General features: G+C 45.6%; 2 protein-coding genes across 5 annotated transcripts in view; both read right to left on the bottom strand.

The window, feature by feature from the left end:
* PLA1A (phospholipase A1 member A) overlaps positions 1-1,348 on the bottom strand; it is a 40,103-nt gene extending 38,755 nt beyond the window's left edge. For 2 of the 4 annotated variants that reach the window (XR_010342004.1, XM_012463941.3), the window contains exon 1: positions 255-1,273. Coding sequence is in view for 2 of the 4 variants with exons in the window: in XM_012463941.3 (XP_012319364.1) it covers positions 255-327 (73 nt within the window). In the remaining 2 variants the exon portion in view is untranslated. Of the gene's footprint in view, positions 1-254 lie in introns of all 4 variants that reach the window. The other 2 variants (XR_001109185.3, XM_012463942.3) reach the window with 2 other exon arrangements.
* Positions 1,349-8,429: 7,081 nt separating this feature from the next.
* ADPRH (ADP-ribosylarginine hydrolase) lies at positions 8,430-17,256 on the bottom strand. The gene is made up of 4 exons (XM_012463944.3): positions 17,203-17,256; positions 14,514-14,852; positions 12,078-12,438; positions 8,430-11,212 (listed from the first exon to the last, which is right to left on the bottom strand). Exons 2-4 carry the CDS (start codon positions 14,809-14,811, stop codon positions 10,798-10,800), a joined length of 1,074 nt encoding a protein of 357 aa, XP_012319367.2. The 5' UTR covers positions 14,812-14,852; positions 17,203-17,256; the 3' UTR covers positions 8,430-10,797.
* Between the last annotated feature and the right edge of the window lie 255 nt (positions 17,257-17,511).

Raw genomic sequence — 17,511 nt, 5'->3', positions numbered from 1 at the left:
GTCTTTATGTGGGTTTTAGAAAAATGAGTCAGATAACCAGGGAAAGTTCAGGTTTTGTGACCTGAGAAAATGTTCTGTTTACCATCATTCCGATTATGATAAGAGGGTTATTTTCCCTACTCTTTTAAAAATGCACCTCAGAAGAGGTGAAAGGTTTTTAGGGGACCTTCCAAAAGTTGATATTCCATAAGTAATTGGAGAAATATGATCATGGACTGAAATAAGTTCCTCCCAAGGCCTGAGCCCTGACTTACCTGAACTTTCAACGCTGAGCCACAAAAGGAGGCCCCCGACCCAAAAGCAGCTCTTCCAGGGACCTGGGGGCATCGCTGAGCTGGAGATCTCAGGGCTGGTATGGAGTAATTCCCTAAAACCAAAGAGATCACATAACCCAGCCTCTCAGGAAACACCCACGTGGGTTTCACTAATCATTAACTAGCTTCATGACCTGAAGAGGAAAAATAAATTCTTCCTATTTATTTAAATGCCAGAGTTTTCAGTTTCTTCTTCTCAATGAAAATAAGCAAACTTTTTTCTTTAACCAGAACACATTGAAACACACTGTCCTTCCTCTTTGAGCCGAACGTGATCAGGAAAGTATTTCCTGCACCTCTCCCACTTCCCAAGATAGGATGTCAGTAATAACCAAGGCAGAAGTCCTTTATCTCTGGGTGGCCAAAAACCCTTCATTGTGTTGTAATTATCTGTGGACATGTGTGTCTCCCTAGAAGATTCTGAGTGACTTGAGAGCAAAGGCTTTCTCTTTTCATTTTTGAATCCCCAGTGCCTAGCACAGGACTGAGATAATATAATATAAAATAAGTGTCCATTTCATGGGCAGAAAGGAAGAAGATGAAGTTTGCCTCTGGAGAGTACTATTTGTTTGTAGAATCTTGGGGCTAGAAGTCAAGTTCAACTTTGGGAGATGTTCAACTTCCTGAATTCACAAAGAAACTGCGTGTTAGAAAAAGAAAATGACCTATAGAGATCCTGTCAGTGGAAGTGGCAGAGCCAGGCCTGGAACCAGGGTGGTTCCAGCACCGTGTGGCCTCTCCACCTGAAGGAGTGGCAGAAACCACACAGGGCTATTTCTAGGCTCTGTGGGCAGGGGGCAGGGGCAGAGGGCAGGGCCCTTGCCTGCCATTCCCTAAATCATAACACATTGTTGTGAGGCAGACAGCCCACCCACAGGGCCAGGATCATCTTTTCCGAACAGTAACTCTCTGAGGTATTATCACAGAGAAGTTAAGTAATTTGTACTTAAGTATTATGAGGTTAAGTATTAAGTACAAATTACTTAACTGTGATAATTTATAAGCACAGATACATTTAAAAAGCACAGATAAGTACAAATTACTTCTCTGTGATAGTAGTTAAGTACACAGCTGATAAGGCACAGAGAAGTTAAGTAATTTGCCTGAGGTCATAAAGAGCTGGGATTTAAAGCAGGATGAGCCAGCCCCAGAATCAATGCTCTGAACAATACTCTACAGCAACAACTCCTGAGAGGCACTGGGACCATGGCATCATGGCTGCACACAGGATACAATTATTGTGGAGGGGCTAGCCCTTACTTCCCCTTGTGCATATTACCACACTGCGCAAGTGCTGCTTCAATCAGGAAGGAGTGCGGCAATAAGGGTACAGCAGAGGTCACTACTGAAGGCTGTCTTGATGTTAGAGACCAAGCCAATCATATGAGTTCAGGTCCTTGGAGAAGAAGATACCAATATAAGACAAAATGTGCAAGAGATTTATTGAGCTAACACCTGTAAAGAATGAGGCGTACTGGAGAAGGCCGGAAGAGCCTTTAGATTGCGGTGCACATCTGACACCTGTGAAAAAGAACAGGCAGGAAAAGGAGGATTACATAGAAAGAGTCTTGAGCTGCAGCACAGTTTCTAGAATATTCTGATCAGACCAATGGGGACTCCTCAAGCAAAAGTCTTTTGTGACAGCAGATCTGTGTTTTGTAGGAATGAGCCTGCATTAGCAGCCACATCCTGCTCAGTCATTAGCTGGGGTCAGAGGTAAATTCAGAAGGCAGCAGCTGGAGCCATCAATCAATCATATTCCCTACAGCAGGAGACCTGAGGGCCATTTTCCTGGCCACCCACACAGAGGCCAGAGATAGTTAATCCAGGGTGCCCTTATGCATGGCACGAATATAGCTGTCATTGAGAGAGCACTTTCCCTTTCTTTCACATCCAACATCTAGTACAGTGCTCTCCAAGTGGGGTCAGAGTGGTCCCTTCCAGAACCACCTGCCTCAGAATCACCCAGTTGATTTGGGACAGATTGCTGGGCCCACCCTAGACACACAGAATGAGAATCACTGGAACTGGGCCCAGGACACTGCAGTGCCAGCAGGCTCCTCAGGTGATTGCATCCATCCTAGAACTGCTAGTCTTCTGTTAATACTTACAATAGCCATGTCCACTTCACCAGTGAAGAAACTGAAACTCAGAGAGGCCAGGGGCCTAGGGACGCTGCTTGAGAGGGCCAAGGTGAAACAAGATATGCAAGAGTTTTATTGGACTAAACCTTGTCATTCTGAAAACTGAGATTACTTACATATTTTAGAAGGTGAGGATGAGACCCTTCTGTCTGGAGACACTGAGAGAGCCACAATTCATATTCAGTGTATACTGTCTGTCTCCCCCAAGGAGAATGTCAGCCTCAGAAAGGCAGAGTCCTGGCCTGTTTTGCTCACTGAGATATCCTAGTACCTAACACAGCTGATGCTCAATAAATACTTGCTACGGGAAGGCACTGTTCAACTGGTAGGGTGTGCTGGTCAGTCTCCACCCCTCTTTCGAGAGGGGTCCTACTCATCCATGTTAAAGGGGAGTCAAATGGTTTTATTTACCTAGGATCTGGGTACACACAGAGCAAGTGACCAGGGAATCAATGTTCAAAATTCTGAAATGCGGTGGTACGATAATGGCTCACCACAGCCTCGACCTCTTGGGCTTAAGCAATCCTCCTGCCTCAGCCTCCTGTGTAGCTAAGAATACAGGTGCACACTACCAAACCCAGCTAATTAAATTAATTAATTAATTAATTGAGACAGGGTCTTGCTCTATTACCCAGGCTGGAGTGTAGTGGCATAATCATGGATCACTGCAGCCTCGACTTCCTGGCTTCAAGTGATCCTCCCACATCAGCCTCTCAAGTAACTTGGAGTACAGGCACCTGCCACCAGGTCTGGCTAATTTTTTAAAAATTTTTTGTAGAGGTGGGGGTCTTGCTGTATTCCGCAGGCTGATCTCAAACTTCTGGTCTCAAGCAATCCTCCTATCTCAACCTCAAAGTACTGAGATTAGAGGTGTGAGCCACCATACCTGGCCTAACATGTTTTTTTTTTGTAATGGCTCTACATATACATGCTTTAAAAAAATATACAAAAATATGGTTCAAAAAATCTCCATTCTCTTCCTCCAAGTTTCCCAGATCCTACAGAAATCAGGCATTGTCATCATTTTCCTGCATATCCTCCTAAAGATATTCTATATCATGCTTCTTAGATTTTTACACCCTTCTTTTGACCAAATTTTTTTTTTTTTTTTGAGACAGTGTCTCTCTGTTACCCAAGCTGAAGTGCAGTGGTGCAGTCGTGGCTCACAGCAGCCTTGCTTTCCTGGACTCAAGTGATTCTCCCACCTTGGCCTCCCAAGTAGCTCGTATAGGTACATAGCAGCATGCCACCTAATCCTTCCTTCCTTCCTTCCTTCCTTCCTTCCTTCCTTCTTTCCTTCCTCTCTTTCTCTCTTTCTCTCTTTTTTCTTTCTTTCTTACTTTGTAGAGACAGGGTTTTGCCATGTTCCCCATGCTGGTCTTGAACTCCTGGGCTTAAGTCATCTTCCCACTTTTGCCTCCCAAAGTGCTCAGATTACAGGTGTGAGCCACCATGCCCAGTCTTACACAAACTCTTTTGAACCTTGAGTTTCATACTAAACAAAATACTTTGGAGCTCATTCTTCTTTTAAGGTTGCATGGAATTCTATCAGATAGAATGTGTCATGAAATTTTAGTGCTCAACCCCAAATGGCTCAAGCCCTTATCTTATCTGATTTTCAAAAAGTGCAATCTTTTGCCAGATTCCTCTCCAATTTGAGGTGAAGAGCATGATTATGGAGTCTCTCCACTCCTGCTGTCCTATATGTCCTGCATGTGGACATGGGTACACGCACGCACACACACACGCACACCCCTTGTCAGAACAAGTCATGAAATACAAGTGTAGTGCAGGACAGTTTGCGAGGTCTTGGGCTGGACCCAGTTGGCTTGTAGCTCTCAAGAATAACTAGAATGTGCTGGGAATCTAACATCCTGGGATCTGTTCTAGTCCCTCCACTACCCCACACCCCCAAAACAAGATGTCCTTCAATGCTTTAGCCCAGTGATTCTTGTTTCCCTTGCGTATAAAACCCAGGGTGAGCTGCCTTCCTGGAGTCCTCAGCTCTGGTGCAGGTGGGCATGTGCAGATGAGGCTCCACGTGCCCCAGGCAGCTTTCCTAAGCCTTGGGGGACTGGCTCACGTGAATTTCAGGCTTCTGTTGTCTGCTGCCTAGCTGTAAGTAATAAGCTGGATTCCTGTAACTTATTGCATGCACAGGTGCTCTGTCTCCCCAAACTCAGATAAAGCACAGTGAACCTGCTTTTCACACAGGACAGTCTAAAACCTTATGGAGAAAGAGAACATTTCATGCCACTAATGCACCAAAACACATTATTTTATATTTCGTTTAAAAACATCTATATTCTGTCTCCATTTTTCCAGAAAGAATAAGTAGAAACCAGCTTTACATTAGCCCAGACAAAAGGTCACTTGTGGTTTTGCCAGAACAGAGAAGCTGTGAACCCCCCAGGTGACGCCAAGCCTGCAAATGCTGAAAATTATTTGTAGCTTTAAATTGACACTTTGATACTAAAATTCTATGGTTTAGTGTTTATTCCCTGAGATCTCCTAACGTCAAAGTAAAATTGTGAACCTTAAGGGTTTATCTTTGGGTGTGCATTATGGCAAGGGGGTATTGTGAGAAGATTGAAGGGAAGGAAAACCCCATAAGCCCCTGGGTTGTGTCCAAAGTTTCCCAAATGAGAGAGAACACTGGCTGGAGGTGGTTATCTGAGAATTTCCCTGGGCCTCTCATTTCATGACAGATTGGTAAAAAGAAGACACTAGATACACTTTTAAAAAGTTATCAGTAATATATAGATGTATATGTTAACATATCTTTTCCCATTTTTTTGTTTAACTACTTATTATATGCTAGATACTATGCTGGGCAAATTGTACCACAATCCCACAAGATAGATACTATCATTAACCCCATTTTCCACGTGGAGAAACAGGCAGTGCAAGATGGAATAACTCGCCCAAGGCTACTCAAAGTGGCAGAGCATGGATTTGAATTTGAAAAACTACTACCAGCAACAGGTCCTTATCCGTTCCACTGAATTTAGGCTACCTACTCTCACCCTCACATACTCCTCGAGGTGGGCATTATTAGCCTCAACTTATATTAGTCCTGAGCAACCTGAGGCTTGGAGGGATCTGGTGGCAGAGCCGGGTTTCAATGGCAGCTCTCTGGAAAAGATCGTGGAGCAGGCCTTTTCTTAGTCCTAATTATATAGCAATTACCATGTTCCTGCAACAGGGAAAAAAATTCACGCCTTCAGAGCACTCTCCTTCTAGGTCTCCTGGATTCAGGGCTGGTGGAATAAGGGACACTAGAGAGTCTGCCTCACCCCAGAATGTCACCTCCACTAGAGTAGTCTCCAAAGGACAGTGTCTTTTAGAAGGAAGATAGAGTAAGAAGCCACAGCCAGCCCCTGAAGTGGGCCAACAGATGGACTGTGTTACTTCCACCTGCTGGCATTGACAATGGGGAGAAGGGCTGTCCATATACCAACCAAAATGATGGGAAACACTGCTTTGAAGCATGGTTCTCTATTAGTAAATACATGTTTCTATCCACAGCTCTTTAGATTGGGAGACCAAAGGATTCTGTCTTCGCTCTTATCTCCAAGTCAGACAACTCCATTTTAGACTCCTGTTCTTTGGGTATTAGTATTGAGAGTCCACGGACTCCAAGCTCAAATACCCTGAGAGGGTTCACTTGCCTGAGATCACCAGCTGGTACAGACGACGACCTCAAGGCCCACAAAGGTGAAGGACCTTGGCAAGTGAGGACAGATGTCACCAAACACAGTGCGAGCATTTATGTCTAGATCATGTCCAAAGCATTGGGTGGAGTCACTACGGTTGTCAAGGAGCAGAATGAGTGCAGAGGTTGAGGACCTGCCTGAGAAGGGAAAAGAGCCTGAGAGGAGAGTGAAGATTCTCGGCCCACTTCATAATTTTTCCTGGACTCACTCTGTCTCTTCCCTACCCCTGCTCCAAGTGTGGATCTCAAACCCACATCTAGCTTTTCTCTTGACATCACCACTTAGTTGTAGGAAGGTGAAGAGAGCACAGGCTTATACTGTTACCATATTACACCATTTTGATTCTAAGAAATGATTTTCTAATACTTAAACAGCTAACGAGTAGAGTGTAGTAGAGGATGTACAAAGAAAATTAGCTTTAAAGACTGTGGTATGATGATATAGTAAGAAATGTGTATTTGGTCTGTAACCCTGAGTTTCTGATGCAGAGCTCCTAAAACCTTGTAGATAGGGGTGCTAATCTTTTGTTCAGATATCTGGTCTTTGACCCTGCTTCCTGACACAGAACTCCTAAATCCTTTGATATTTCCTGGGTGAGAGGAGCATCTTTTGTTCTAATAAGGTGACTTTTTGGTGGACTCCTGGATAGCCTCTGGATGGGAGCTTGTTGCCAGAGGAATCAATCAATCATGTAATTAGAGGGTTGCAACTTTCATTCCCACCCACCTCATGACCTGCAGGGAGGGATAGGGGCCTAAAGGCTGAGTTGATTCAGAATGGCCAATAATTTAGTCAATCATGCCAACATAATAAGCCTCTATAAAAACCTAAAAGGACCAGGTGTAGTGGCTCACGCCTGTAATCCCAGTACTTTGGGAGGCCAAGGCGGATGGATCACGAAGTCAAGAGATTGAGGCAGGAGAATTGCTTGATCCCGGGTGGTGGAAGTTGCAGTGAGCTGAGATCGCTCCATGGCACTCCAGACTGGTGACAGAGCGAGACTCCATCAAAAACAAACAAACAAACAAAAAAAACCCTAAAAGGACTGTGTTTGGAGAGCTGAACCCATGGAGCTTCCTAAAGGGTGGTGCACCTGGCGAGGTCATTGAAGCTCCACACCCCTTCCCCCATGCTGTGCCCTATGCATCTCTTCCACCTGGCTAGATATTTGTGGTCTTTGTAATATCCTTTATAATAAATCAGTAAACGAAGTGTTTTCCTGCGTTCTGTGAGCCACTCCACCAAATTAATCAAACCTGAGGGTTTTGTGGGAAGCCTGATTTACAGCTGGTTGGTCAGAAGCACAGGTCACAACCTGGAACTTGTGGTCGGCATCTGAAGCAGTGGTGGTGGGGGTGGGGAGGGGGAGGTAGTCTTATGCCTTAAGTTGTGGAACCTGATGCTATCATCCAGAAGATAGCATCAGAATTGAATTAGAGGACACCCACTTGGTGTCTGTTAGAAACTCACTTGGTGTGTGGGGTAACAACTCCCACGCCTTTGGGCGTAAAAGTGTGAGTGCTGTGTGAAACTGGGAAAAGCACGTTGGTTTGTTTCTTTTCCATCCTTTGTAGGACAAATAGACCTGGTTTTAAACCCCAGCTCTATCTCATCCTGTGCGACTTTGGATAGATGGCAACCTCTCCGAGCCCAATTTCTTCATCTATTAATGGGTTATTGTGAACCATCTGACACACAGCAATACTCTCTTCCTCTCTTCTTAATCCTTCTCCAAAAGGAAAGAGCTTCACTTACTCCCTAGGTGTCACTCTTCCCAACCCCAAGCCCAAAAAGTAAAATAAATGATGGTAGGCTGCTCCCCAGTCCCTATCTAAAAGACCTGTGGGTCCTCAGCCTGACCCCAGGCGCCATTGTTGAGGAGCTGGCCCAGGAGGCTGGTTGGATTGTGAAGTCAGTCCCCATTCCTTCCCCTCAATGTCCTACTAGCTCAGTGGCTGTTTTAAAAAGACTCAAGAGCTGGGCACAGTGGCTCACGCCTGTAATCCCAGCACTTTGGGAGGCTGAGGCGGGTGGATCACCTGAGGTCAGGAGTTTGAGATCACTCTGACCAACATGGAGGAACCCCATCTCTACTAAAAAAAATAATAATAATACAAAAGTAGCTGGGCATGGTGGCGCATGCCTGTAATCCCAGCTACTTGAACCCGGGAGGCAGAGGTTGCGGTGAGCTGAGATCACGTTATTGCACTCCAGCCTATGCAACAAGAGCAAAAACTCGTCTCAAAATAAATAAATAAAAGAATAAAAAGATGCAAGTTTATTTGCTCCAGAGAGGTACAGAAAGAAGAATGAGGTGGTTGGAGAATCTTAGAGAAGGGTGAATGAGGCCAATGCTAATTTTATAGATCTTAAAGCAAAACAAAACAAAAACAGCTACTGCCAATACTTTTAGACAACATCTAGAAATCTTGGCTAACAAAGAAAGCAAATGAAGCACCATCGCACAGCAGGTCCAAAAAGTATCATCTGAAATGTCACATATGACCTTTTCGGTTGTTCAATACACATATGTTAACTTGATAAGCATGGCAAATTCATACAATGTGACCATCTTTATTGATTTATCCTAATGTTATGCATAAAGTTTATCTCTTTACCCCGTTCGTTCTCATCCTCCCTTCTCTGTCCCTTTCTCTGACACACACACACACTCACACACACACACACACACACACAAGGAAGTAAGGTTAGCAGCTGAGTGTGAAGTTTGGGGTGGAGGTTTTGAGATTTGAGAAAAAGAAGTCTGAAAGTCAAACCTCTTTTTGAAATGTGCCTGTGATCAAGACTGATATTTGGTGAAGCAAATCTAATAGGATCTCTAAAAAGCCTTTTCCTGTTGTCTACAATTGTAACTAAAGCCCTGCACTAGAAAACAACAAATGCTAAGATACTCCCTGCATCTCCTACCCCCCACCCCCTGCAACACACACATCCCTCCTCCACCATGTTCTAAAGAGACTGGAAAGACTTGGAAAAACATTCCTGTGGGATGAACTAGGAGGTGGCAGGACTGCTATCCTCAGACCTCATTTCCCCACCGCTCCCAGCTGAAAACCAGGGATTTCGCAAAGGAAAAAACATGTTCTGTGGTTTTCTCAAAAGGAGAAGGAAAAGACTCTGTTCCTTCCCCCACCCTTGAGAACAAGCCAAATGAGAGCAAGCCTACTGGCTGGACTGAGGGTGACCAAAGGAATGTGACGATGGCATCTCATTTCTCAGGTGGATGTCTGCTGGGCAGCATACGCCTAGGATTGACTCAGAAGACACACAGCACCATACAACAGGATTGGTGTGGTGACGAGGCCAGGACAGACAGTGAGTGAGGAGAAGATGGCCAAGTGTCTGAACGATCAAAGCAGGTTTCACCCAGGAAGCTCTATCATCTGAGTTGGGTCTTGAAAGACAAGTAAGAATTTATCAGGTAGACAAGGAGAGGGAAGACCATCAAGAAATAAAGAAAGGGTAATGTATTCATTGGAACATAATTAGACCATGATTAGTTTAGCATGGTCAGTTTGTAATTCATAAAGATAACTCTGGAGGGTAATGAGGGAAGCACCAGATAGGAGCCTATTTCATAACACTCAATAGATACTGATTAATGCCTATTGCCTGCCCAAGCACTGTGCTAGGTTCTGTCTAGAAAAAATACAAACAAGCAAATAGACCGTAATAAAATTGGTAACGTGTTAACTGCCATGATGAGGAGAGTCTGGAGAAGCAGCTCAGAGCAGCATCTCCCCAGACTTGAGCAGCTTGGATTGCAGAAATCCAGCTGAAAAATCCTCAGTGCAAGAAGGTCATAGAGGTGATAGATTTAGAGTATATTTAGGAGGTAGACCAGTCTGGCAGATATTGTTAGGACCCCACATATATCCCTCACTGTTCCCATGCCCCTTACAGCTTGCCCCTGCAAGTATCTCTTCAGTCTTTCCTGAAGACATTCAGGTTTGGCTTGTACAAAGGGCAAGCCAAGAAGTACCAGGTAGTTAGGATCCCTGGCAGTGGTCCTCAACCAGTGGCAGATGCAGGTCAGTGAATAAATACCCCAGGTTTGCTTGCCCTTCAAATGGGGCAACTCTGAGGACTGCTTTAGGCAGAGGACTCAGAGGGCAGAGTGCCAACTGCCCACAGTGCAAACCTGCTCATTAGCAGACCTTGTACTAGTTCCCTTCCCTTCCTGGTCTCACTTCCGCATTCTCCTACCAGTATTTCCTGGAATCATCTCCCAAATAAACTGCTTACATTCAGATGTTTGTCTCAGAGTCTGCTTTGTGTGAACCTAATTTGAGACAAACAGAAAAAACTTTTAGAATAAGTAGATGATGAAAATGAAGACTCAAATAACTAGTTATGAGATTTTTTACTCGGGAGACGTTGACCCCATCAACTGAGCTAGACTCTTCGGTGTAAGAAGAGGGATAGATTCTAGAAGAACAGGATGAGCCTGAAAACACTGAGCTCAAGGTGCCCAAGGGACTTGTTATCTCAAAATTCCCGGAGTACAAGGTTAAGACTCTTGACTTTGGAAAAAGTGAAAAGAAATAGCAGAAAAGAAAATATACAAAAGAAGAATCCATCAGAAACAAACATCACATCTCCCTAAAGGGAAGTTACAGTGTCTTCCTTTGATCCAAGAGAATATAAAGCCCTAGCTGTCTCTTCCAGCCGGTTTCTGTATTCTAGTTCCTCATAGTTGGAGGGACTCACTCCTTTAAAACCATTCAGAACTCCCCACCAGCAGCCAACAATGGCAGCTGTAGAATCACTGTCTCCACCATGGAAAAAGGCTCGGTGGGCAAGCTCCTTCCAGGAGTCTCCTGCAGCAAGGAGAGCATCGTAGGCAATCATGGGGGCATCATGCCCACTGCTGCCGCCCCAGCCAGAGTAGCTCACAGAGGTGTAGAACTGATCCCTCTCCTTCACCCCAAAGGGCTCCGGAAAGGTAGGGGCTGATTCTCCATCCAAAATCCCTCGAAGTTTTAGGTAATTTTCCCAGCTGGTTTGGAAGTAGGACCTGTAGAAAGGAAAAAAAAATTTAGAGTCAATTGAAAAAATAAAGTGAAAAGTCATACGAAAAGCACCAGATGGATGTGTGAACAGAGAAAATTCCAACATAATTTCAGCTTCTTGCACTAGTATCATAAACTCTTTAAACATCAAAATTATCTCTATATAAGTACCACTCATTCAACACATTTTTCAAAAGGTTCTACATAAACAAGGCATTGATCCTGTTGCTAAATAAAGAAGATAGATATCAAGTTAAAGGGTAAGAAATAAAGGTTTATTTTTCCTGTGTAGTTGAGAGTAATGTCATGTGTCACCTTTCAAGGGGGAACTTCAGGACATCACAACTCTGAGTGACTTCAACAGAAAGCCTCTTTTTATTCTAAGAAAGAGAATGTGAAGCTGAAAGCCTCTTTTTATTCTAAGAAAGAGAATGTGAAGTGAATCCAGAAGAAGGGGAAGATGTGGCCTTATTACTTATTAGTTAGTTAGTGAAAAAACCTATCTCTGGCATTTTAACAAGAATACACAAAATATTTGTGCACCAAGACAACACTGAAAAAGCAAATTCCAGGAAAGTAGAAAATAGGCATGAAAATTCATGGCAGCATAGGAAAGCTACAAAAACTGCAGGATCCCTGTGTAAGAGGAAGCACCGCAGCTGCCCTGTTCATTGAGGTGTCCGCTTTGCTACCTTGGGCGATCATTACCGGAAGGGAACTTGAAATCCTTCGCAGGCAGGTAGAAAGGGGGCTGGGCGGTGAGAACAATGAGGGTTGCTGTGATCTCTGAATCCAAGACATATATGTGCAGGTTGATGTGCACACACAGATTCAAGCATGTTCGAGCAGGGCATGCACCTACAGACTCACCAGTGTTGAAGATTTTCCTCTACAAAGTAGCCTGATTGGACAATGTACTTTTTAGCTTCTGGTAGTAGCTCCATCAGTCCTTTTCCCCACTGCAAGGGTGGTCTGCCATTCACAGCGTAGGCTGTAAAAAGAGCAGACACAAGGGCCCCCAGGTAGCCTGTTGGGTGGTGGTGGGTCATCCGACCGCTCTCAATGCTCACTTGGATCAGTGTGTCCAGCTGGCTGGGGTGTGGGAACCTGAGACCGATGCACATGGCCCGCATGGCAGCCCCACAGCCGCCCTCATGGCTGTTGAAGGGAATCCTCCAGCCATTGGGCTTTTCGGGCTTCAGCTGCAGGGCGTTGTGCACCGAGGCATTACCTGCGGAAATGTCGTATAGGGGATGCGGGTTAGCATAACCAAAGCAAAGGCCCCAGTGGGAATAAAGAACTAAACTCTGTCTCCAAGTATTTTTTTTTTAATGGAAAGGAAAAGCCAAAAAATATGATGAATGCCCTAAAACTCCAAACCCCACCCAACAATGTATCTTTCTTTATATGTAACCCTTGGCATGATAATGCTAATAAAAGCAGCAGACTCATATAGGAACCCTGGGAATTTTTACCAGTTACCACTGAGACATCACAACAAATTTAAGAAGTAAGCATATCATTCTCTTTTTTAAGTAAATAAGACTTTTAAGCTCAGAGCTTAAGAAACTTCCTCAAAATCACATAATTAGTTAGTGGCTGGGTAAAATCCATCAGACTCCAAAGCCCAATCCCTTACAGAGTCCAAGAAGAACCTCACAATTGGAGTTCTTGAATATCAAAAAGGGGTGAAAAGGCCAAAAATTCTAAAGTGAAGCCCTGTGCTCAGATGAGGAGCAGTGGATTCAGGGGAACAATGTGCCATTGGTGAGTCACTGAACCTCTGGGCCACAGCTGTCCCCTCGTGACAGTGATGTAAGCAGGCTTATGTCACCGACCTGCCCTACTGGGGACCTGTGAATACGCATGCGAGCCAAGTGATGGCAGCGACATACAATGGAGTGTGTGGCTCTGCTGTTCCTTTACTGGTCAGTGTATTCACAACAATGTTCATGGATGACACAGGTGGACAAAAAAAGCTTTCCACTTGCTAAACTGAAGAGCTATCAGATGCCAAGAAAGAATAACCAGAGATTGGCATCCAAAGCCAATCCTTGGGGTGACAGGGGCCCCTAGGTAGGGTGGTGGGAAGCTTTCATCAGGAACTGTTATGTGCTGAACTGTGTCCCCACAATTCAAATGCTGTAGCTCTAAGTACCTCGATTTGGAGATAGGGCCTTTAAAGAGGTGATAAAACTAAAATGTGGTCTTTAGGGAAGGCCCTCATCCAATCTGCCTGGTATCCTTATATGAAGAGGAATGTGGACACACAGAAACACCAGGAATGCATGCACACAGAGGAAAGACCACGTGAGGACACAGCAAGGAGGTGGCCGTCTGTAAGCCAAGGAGAGGCCTCAGAAGAAAGCAAACCTGTCAGTACCTTCACTTGGACTTCTAGCTTCCAGAGCTGTGAGAGCTAAATTTCCATTGTTTTAGATACTCAGGCGATGGAATTTTGTTATGGCGGCCCTGGCAGCCTCGAATAGGAGAGGTGGGTCAGCTGGGCCAGGGAAAATCACCCGGTGACCCAAGTGGCTGTAACAAGTTGCCAAAGTGGGCAAGAACCACTTGTGGGCAAATCTGTGACCAGAAGTCTCTACAAAACCCTTTGCATTTTTTTTTTTCCTTGAGATGGAGTCTCACTCTGTCACCCAGGTTGGAATTCAATGGCACGATATGGGCTCACTGCAACTTCAGCCTCTGCGGTTCAAGCGATTCTCCTGCCTCAGCCTCCTGGGTAGCTGGGATTACAGGCGTGCACCATCACACCCAGCTAATTTTTGTGTTTTTAGTAGAGATGGGGCTTCACCTTGTTGGTCAGACTAGTCTTGAACTCCTGACCTCAGGTGATCCGCCCGCCTCAGCCTCCCAAAGTGCTAGGATTACAGGCAAGAGCCACGGTGCCCAGCTGCATTTTCTTTACAAAGAAAAAATATACATTTTTCTTTTTACTTATTCATCACAGAAAACTTAGAAATACAAATAAGTAAAAATTTAAAAAACTATAAATACTCTCATCATTCAGATCTAATTAATAACATCTTTGTACATGTTCTTTAAGACCTTTCCCAACACAGAGATACATATCTATTTTTTAAAAAACTCCTGGGCTCAAGAGATTCTCTCATCTTGGTCTCCCAAATTGCTAGAATGAGCCACCACCGTGGCTGTGGTTTCTATTTTTATCACATTGACAAACACTATTGTCTCTTTGTTATTTAAATCTCCATCAACATTCTTAATGATTTCCTTGGGCCTGTTTTATTCTTTGCCCTCTTTGCACCTCCCACCAGTTGAGCTCACCTGGTGCCCGGCCATCCATGTCTTCCATGCAGTCTTGGTAATGCTTAGCAAGGAGGTAATACAGTCGAGTCAAATTAGGGGCTTTCCCAGCTTCCACAAGAGCTTCTGCCGTGGCCAAGTGCATCACTGTGTCATCACTGACTCTCCACCTTCCCACATCTAGGGCATCCAAGCCACCCAGCTGGGCCAACTGCCGGTGTATCTTCTCCCCATCCCGGAGGAACTCCCACTTTCCATTGTAGAACCCCAGGGCATCTCCAGCTGCACTCAACACCATAGCAGCCACATACTTCTCCATCAGTCCCTCACGCTTGCTGGGCTCTGGAGAGGGTGTGCTTGCTGGGAAATTAAGACAAAGGAAATAGGATAAGGAGGAAGAAAAACCAGAAAAAACAATGGTTCCATCTATGCTTTATTGAGCACTCCCTACTTGCAAGGCATTGTATCAATGGCATCTCACGTAATCCTCATCACTGCTCTATAAGGAATGTAAAGCCCATTTTACGTACGAGCAAATGGAGGATCATGGAGATAATGCAGTTTTAGAAATGTTCAGTAACTTGTCTCAGGTCACAGAGCTAATAAGTGGCAGGGCTGAGTTCCCAACATAGGTCCATCTGACTCCAAAGTCTATCACTGTAACTACAACTGTATCTCTTGTCTCTTGGTGAGTGGCAAGCCCACTAAATTCTGCAAGTCAAACCCAGCTCATCATTTTCTCTTTTTAGCTGGGATTTGACCTTAGAAATGCAAGGCTCTATACTTCCTATTGGTATCATAATGCGTAGTTCACAAAGCGCCTGCACATTCATTGTCTCCCTAGTACTACAATAGCATAGGAGGGATTACAGTATGCATTTCACAGACGAGAAAATGAAGGCTCAGATAAGCTAAATTCACGCAACAAGAGGAGTGGAGGTACTAGAACCCAAATCTTCCAATTCCAGCCAGGCCAGGATGCTTGGTATCACACCACTGAGCCTCAGCCCGGATCTTCTTACCTTGTGCAACCTCTAGGTACCTCAGCCTCCATATTTGTAAAATGGCACTGATTTTAAAAAGTAACAACCTCCTGGATTTGTTGTTACAAATAAATAAATTAATTAAATTTCATAAAGTTGGGTGGGCGCAGTGACTCATGCCTGTAATCCCAGCACTTTGGGAGGCTGAGGTGGATGGATCACCTGAGGTCAGGCGTTTGAGATCAGCCTGGCCAACATGGTGAAACCCCATCTCTACTAAAAATACAAAAATTAGCCAGATGTGGTAGTGCATGCCTGTAGTCCCAGCTACTCAGGAGGTTGAGACAGGAGAATTGCTTGAAACCAGAAGGCGGAGGTTGCAGTGAGCCGAGATCACGCCACTGCACTCCAGCCTGGGCAACAGAGCAAGACTGTCTAAAAAAAAAGCAAAGCTCTTAGAGTGCTTGGCACATAGTAAGCATGTTGTATTATTCATATACAACCAGGAAAAATGGGTGTTCTGTTTTAGAACTAGAACATTTTCTCCCCACAACCTTTCTTTCAACAGCAGTGTTTAAATTTTATTTCTCTTGGAAATGATCAGTTTCTAGAGAATCATAATCTCGATTAATAATATACCCACCATGAGTAAAATCCCTGGTAAAGTGCTGGCTTCCCTGTTGGTGCATTTCCTAAGAGCCCCCCTCTTTCAGCCAAATCCCCAGGATTCCCTATTCCCTGTGGCTTTCAGGTCAAAGCCCTCCATCCCTTCCAGGCCAGTACTTTTATAAGGGGCTGGCAGACTAGTTCATTCTCCCCTCAGGTGAAACTTTTCCCTCCGCTCCACTTATCTAAACCCTATTTACTCAGGGTCTAGTTCCAGTCATGGGGCTTCCAGAAGTCCTTCTGCAGCTGCACTGCTGTTGGTCATGGAATGCAAGCTGGCAAGCCCCTGGAGAAGGAGTAAACGGCGAAGACCGATGTGTTCCAGTACCCGGTTACTTGTAATGCTGAGTTTCTGAGCTCACAAAGGATATTTGTGTTATTAACATAGTTTATTATTTACAGTGAAGCCTAGGCACTGAGGGTCTGGGCTGCTAGACCTGACTCTGCTGAGACAGAGCCGTGGGAGAACAGACACGCGGGACTGCGGTTTGCCCACTGTAAAGTGGGGAAGTGCAGGCTCCCGGAAGTCCCGTCCTGTCCTGTGATTTTCAGACACTAGCTCTGCTCCTTGGCCTCTGAGGACGAACTTTGACCCTCCACACCTTCCCTCTCAACGTCCTCATCGTCCTTTCTGTAATTCCTTCTGGCTCCACCCTATTGTGTGTTTCTGGTGAGTTACAAGCGGGGCTGGGGGAAGAAGACCAGCATCTTTTTCGGTTGTAAATTCCCTTTAACGTTTGCTTTCGGAACGCTATTAATTCCTTGACTCCCCTGAACTTTCACGGGTCACATTCTCGCACCCGAACTATACATTCAGAATTAAGATCTGATCAGCCGCTTCCGGGCCGTGCCCAGCTTTGGGGAGAAACGGGGCTGTTGACACGCGCCCACAATTTGCAAAATTGGGAATCCTCACGGCTCCGTCACACTCGGAGCGCGCCCGAGGCCGGGAAGGGGAGCGTGGGGCGGGGTGGGAGGCGCGGAGGCGAGCGCGGAGGGGGCGCGCGTACCTGGCGCAGCGGCGAGGGGAGCGCGCGGGCGAGGGCTGGGGGCGCGCGTACCTGCTCGTAGCCGGGAGAGGAACGCGCTGGCGAAGGGCGCGGCGCGGGCTCCCGGGGCGTGGGAAGAGGCCTGGCTGCTGCTGGTGGGCGGGGCGCGGGCAAGGGTGGTGCCGGGTCGCCGGTTCCGGGACTGTACCCAGGTCCTTGGTGTGGGGGGCGAGCGACCCCGTACCTGAGCTTGGCCGCCGGGTTTAAGCAAATCTCGGAGCCCCCAGGCGGCTTCCTGGCACCGCCCCGCCCTTCTGCACCCAAGCAGGAGCGGATGGGGCTTTCGTCTTCCGCTCCAAAGTCTCTGAAGGTTCCGGAATG

Source organism: Aotus nancymaae, unplaced genomic scaffold (genome assembly GCF_030222135.1).
Source record: "Aotus nancymaae isolate 86718 unplaced genomic scaffold, 86718_ANA_hifiasm-v0.15.2.pri h1tg000011l, whole genome shotgun sequence".
In the NCBI taxonomy this organism is placed as follows: domain Eukaryota; kingdom Metazoa; phylum Chordata; class Mammalia; order Primates; family Aotidae; genus Aotus; species Aotus nancymaae.
This window is presented reverse-complemented; position numbering and strand designations above follow the sequence as displayed.

Bases quoted from the DNA above. Each gene is read 5' to 3' on its own strand.
- ADPRH (XM_012463944.3), bottom strand. From the start codon at position 14,811: ATGGAGAAGTATGTGGCTGCTATGGTGTTGAGTGCAGCTGGAGATGCC. The intron at 12,439-14,513 runs GTGAGCTCAACT...ACATTTCCGCAG, and splicing joins CATGGATGGCCGGGCACCAG to GTAATGCCTCGGTGCACAAC. The intron at 11,213-12,077 runs GTGAGTCTGTAG...TCCTTTCTACAG, and splicing joins GAGGAAAATCTTCAACACTG to GTCCTACTTCCAAACCAGCT.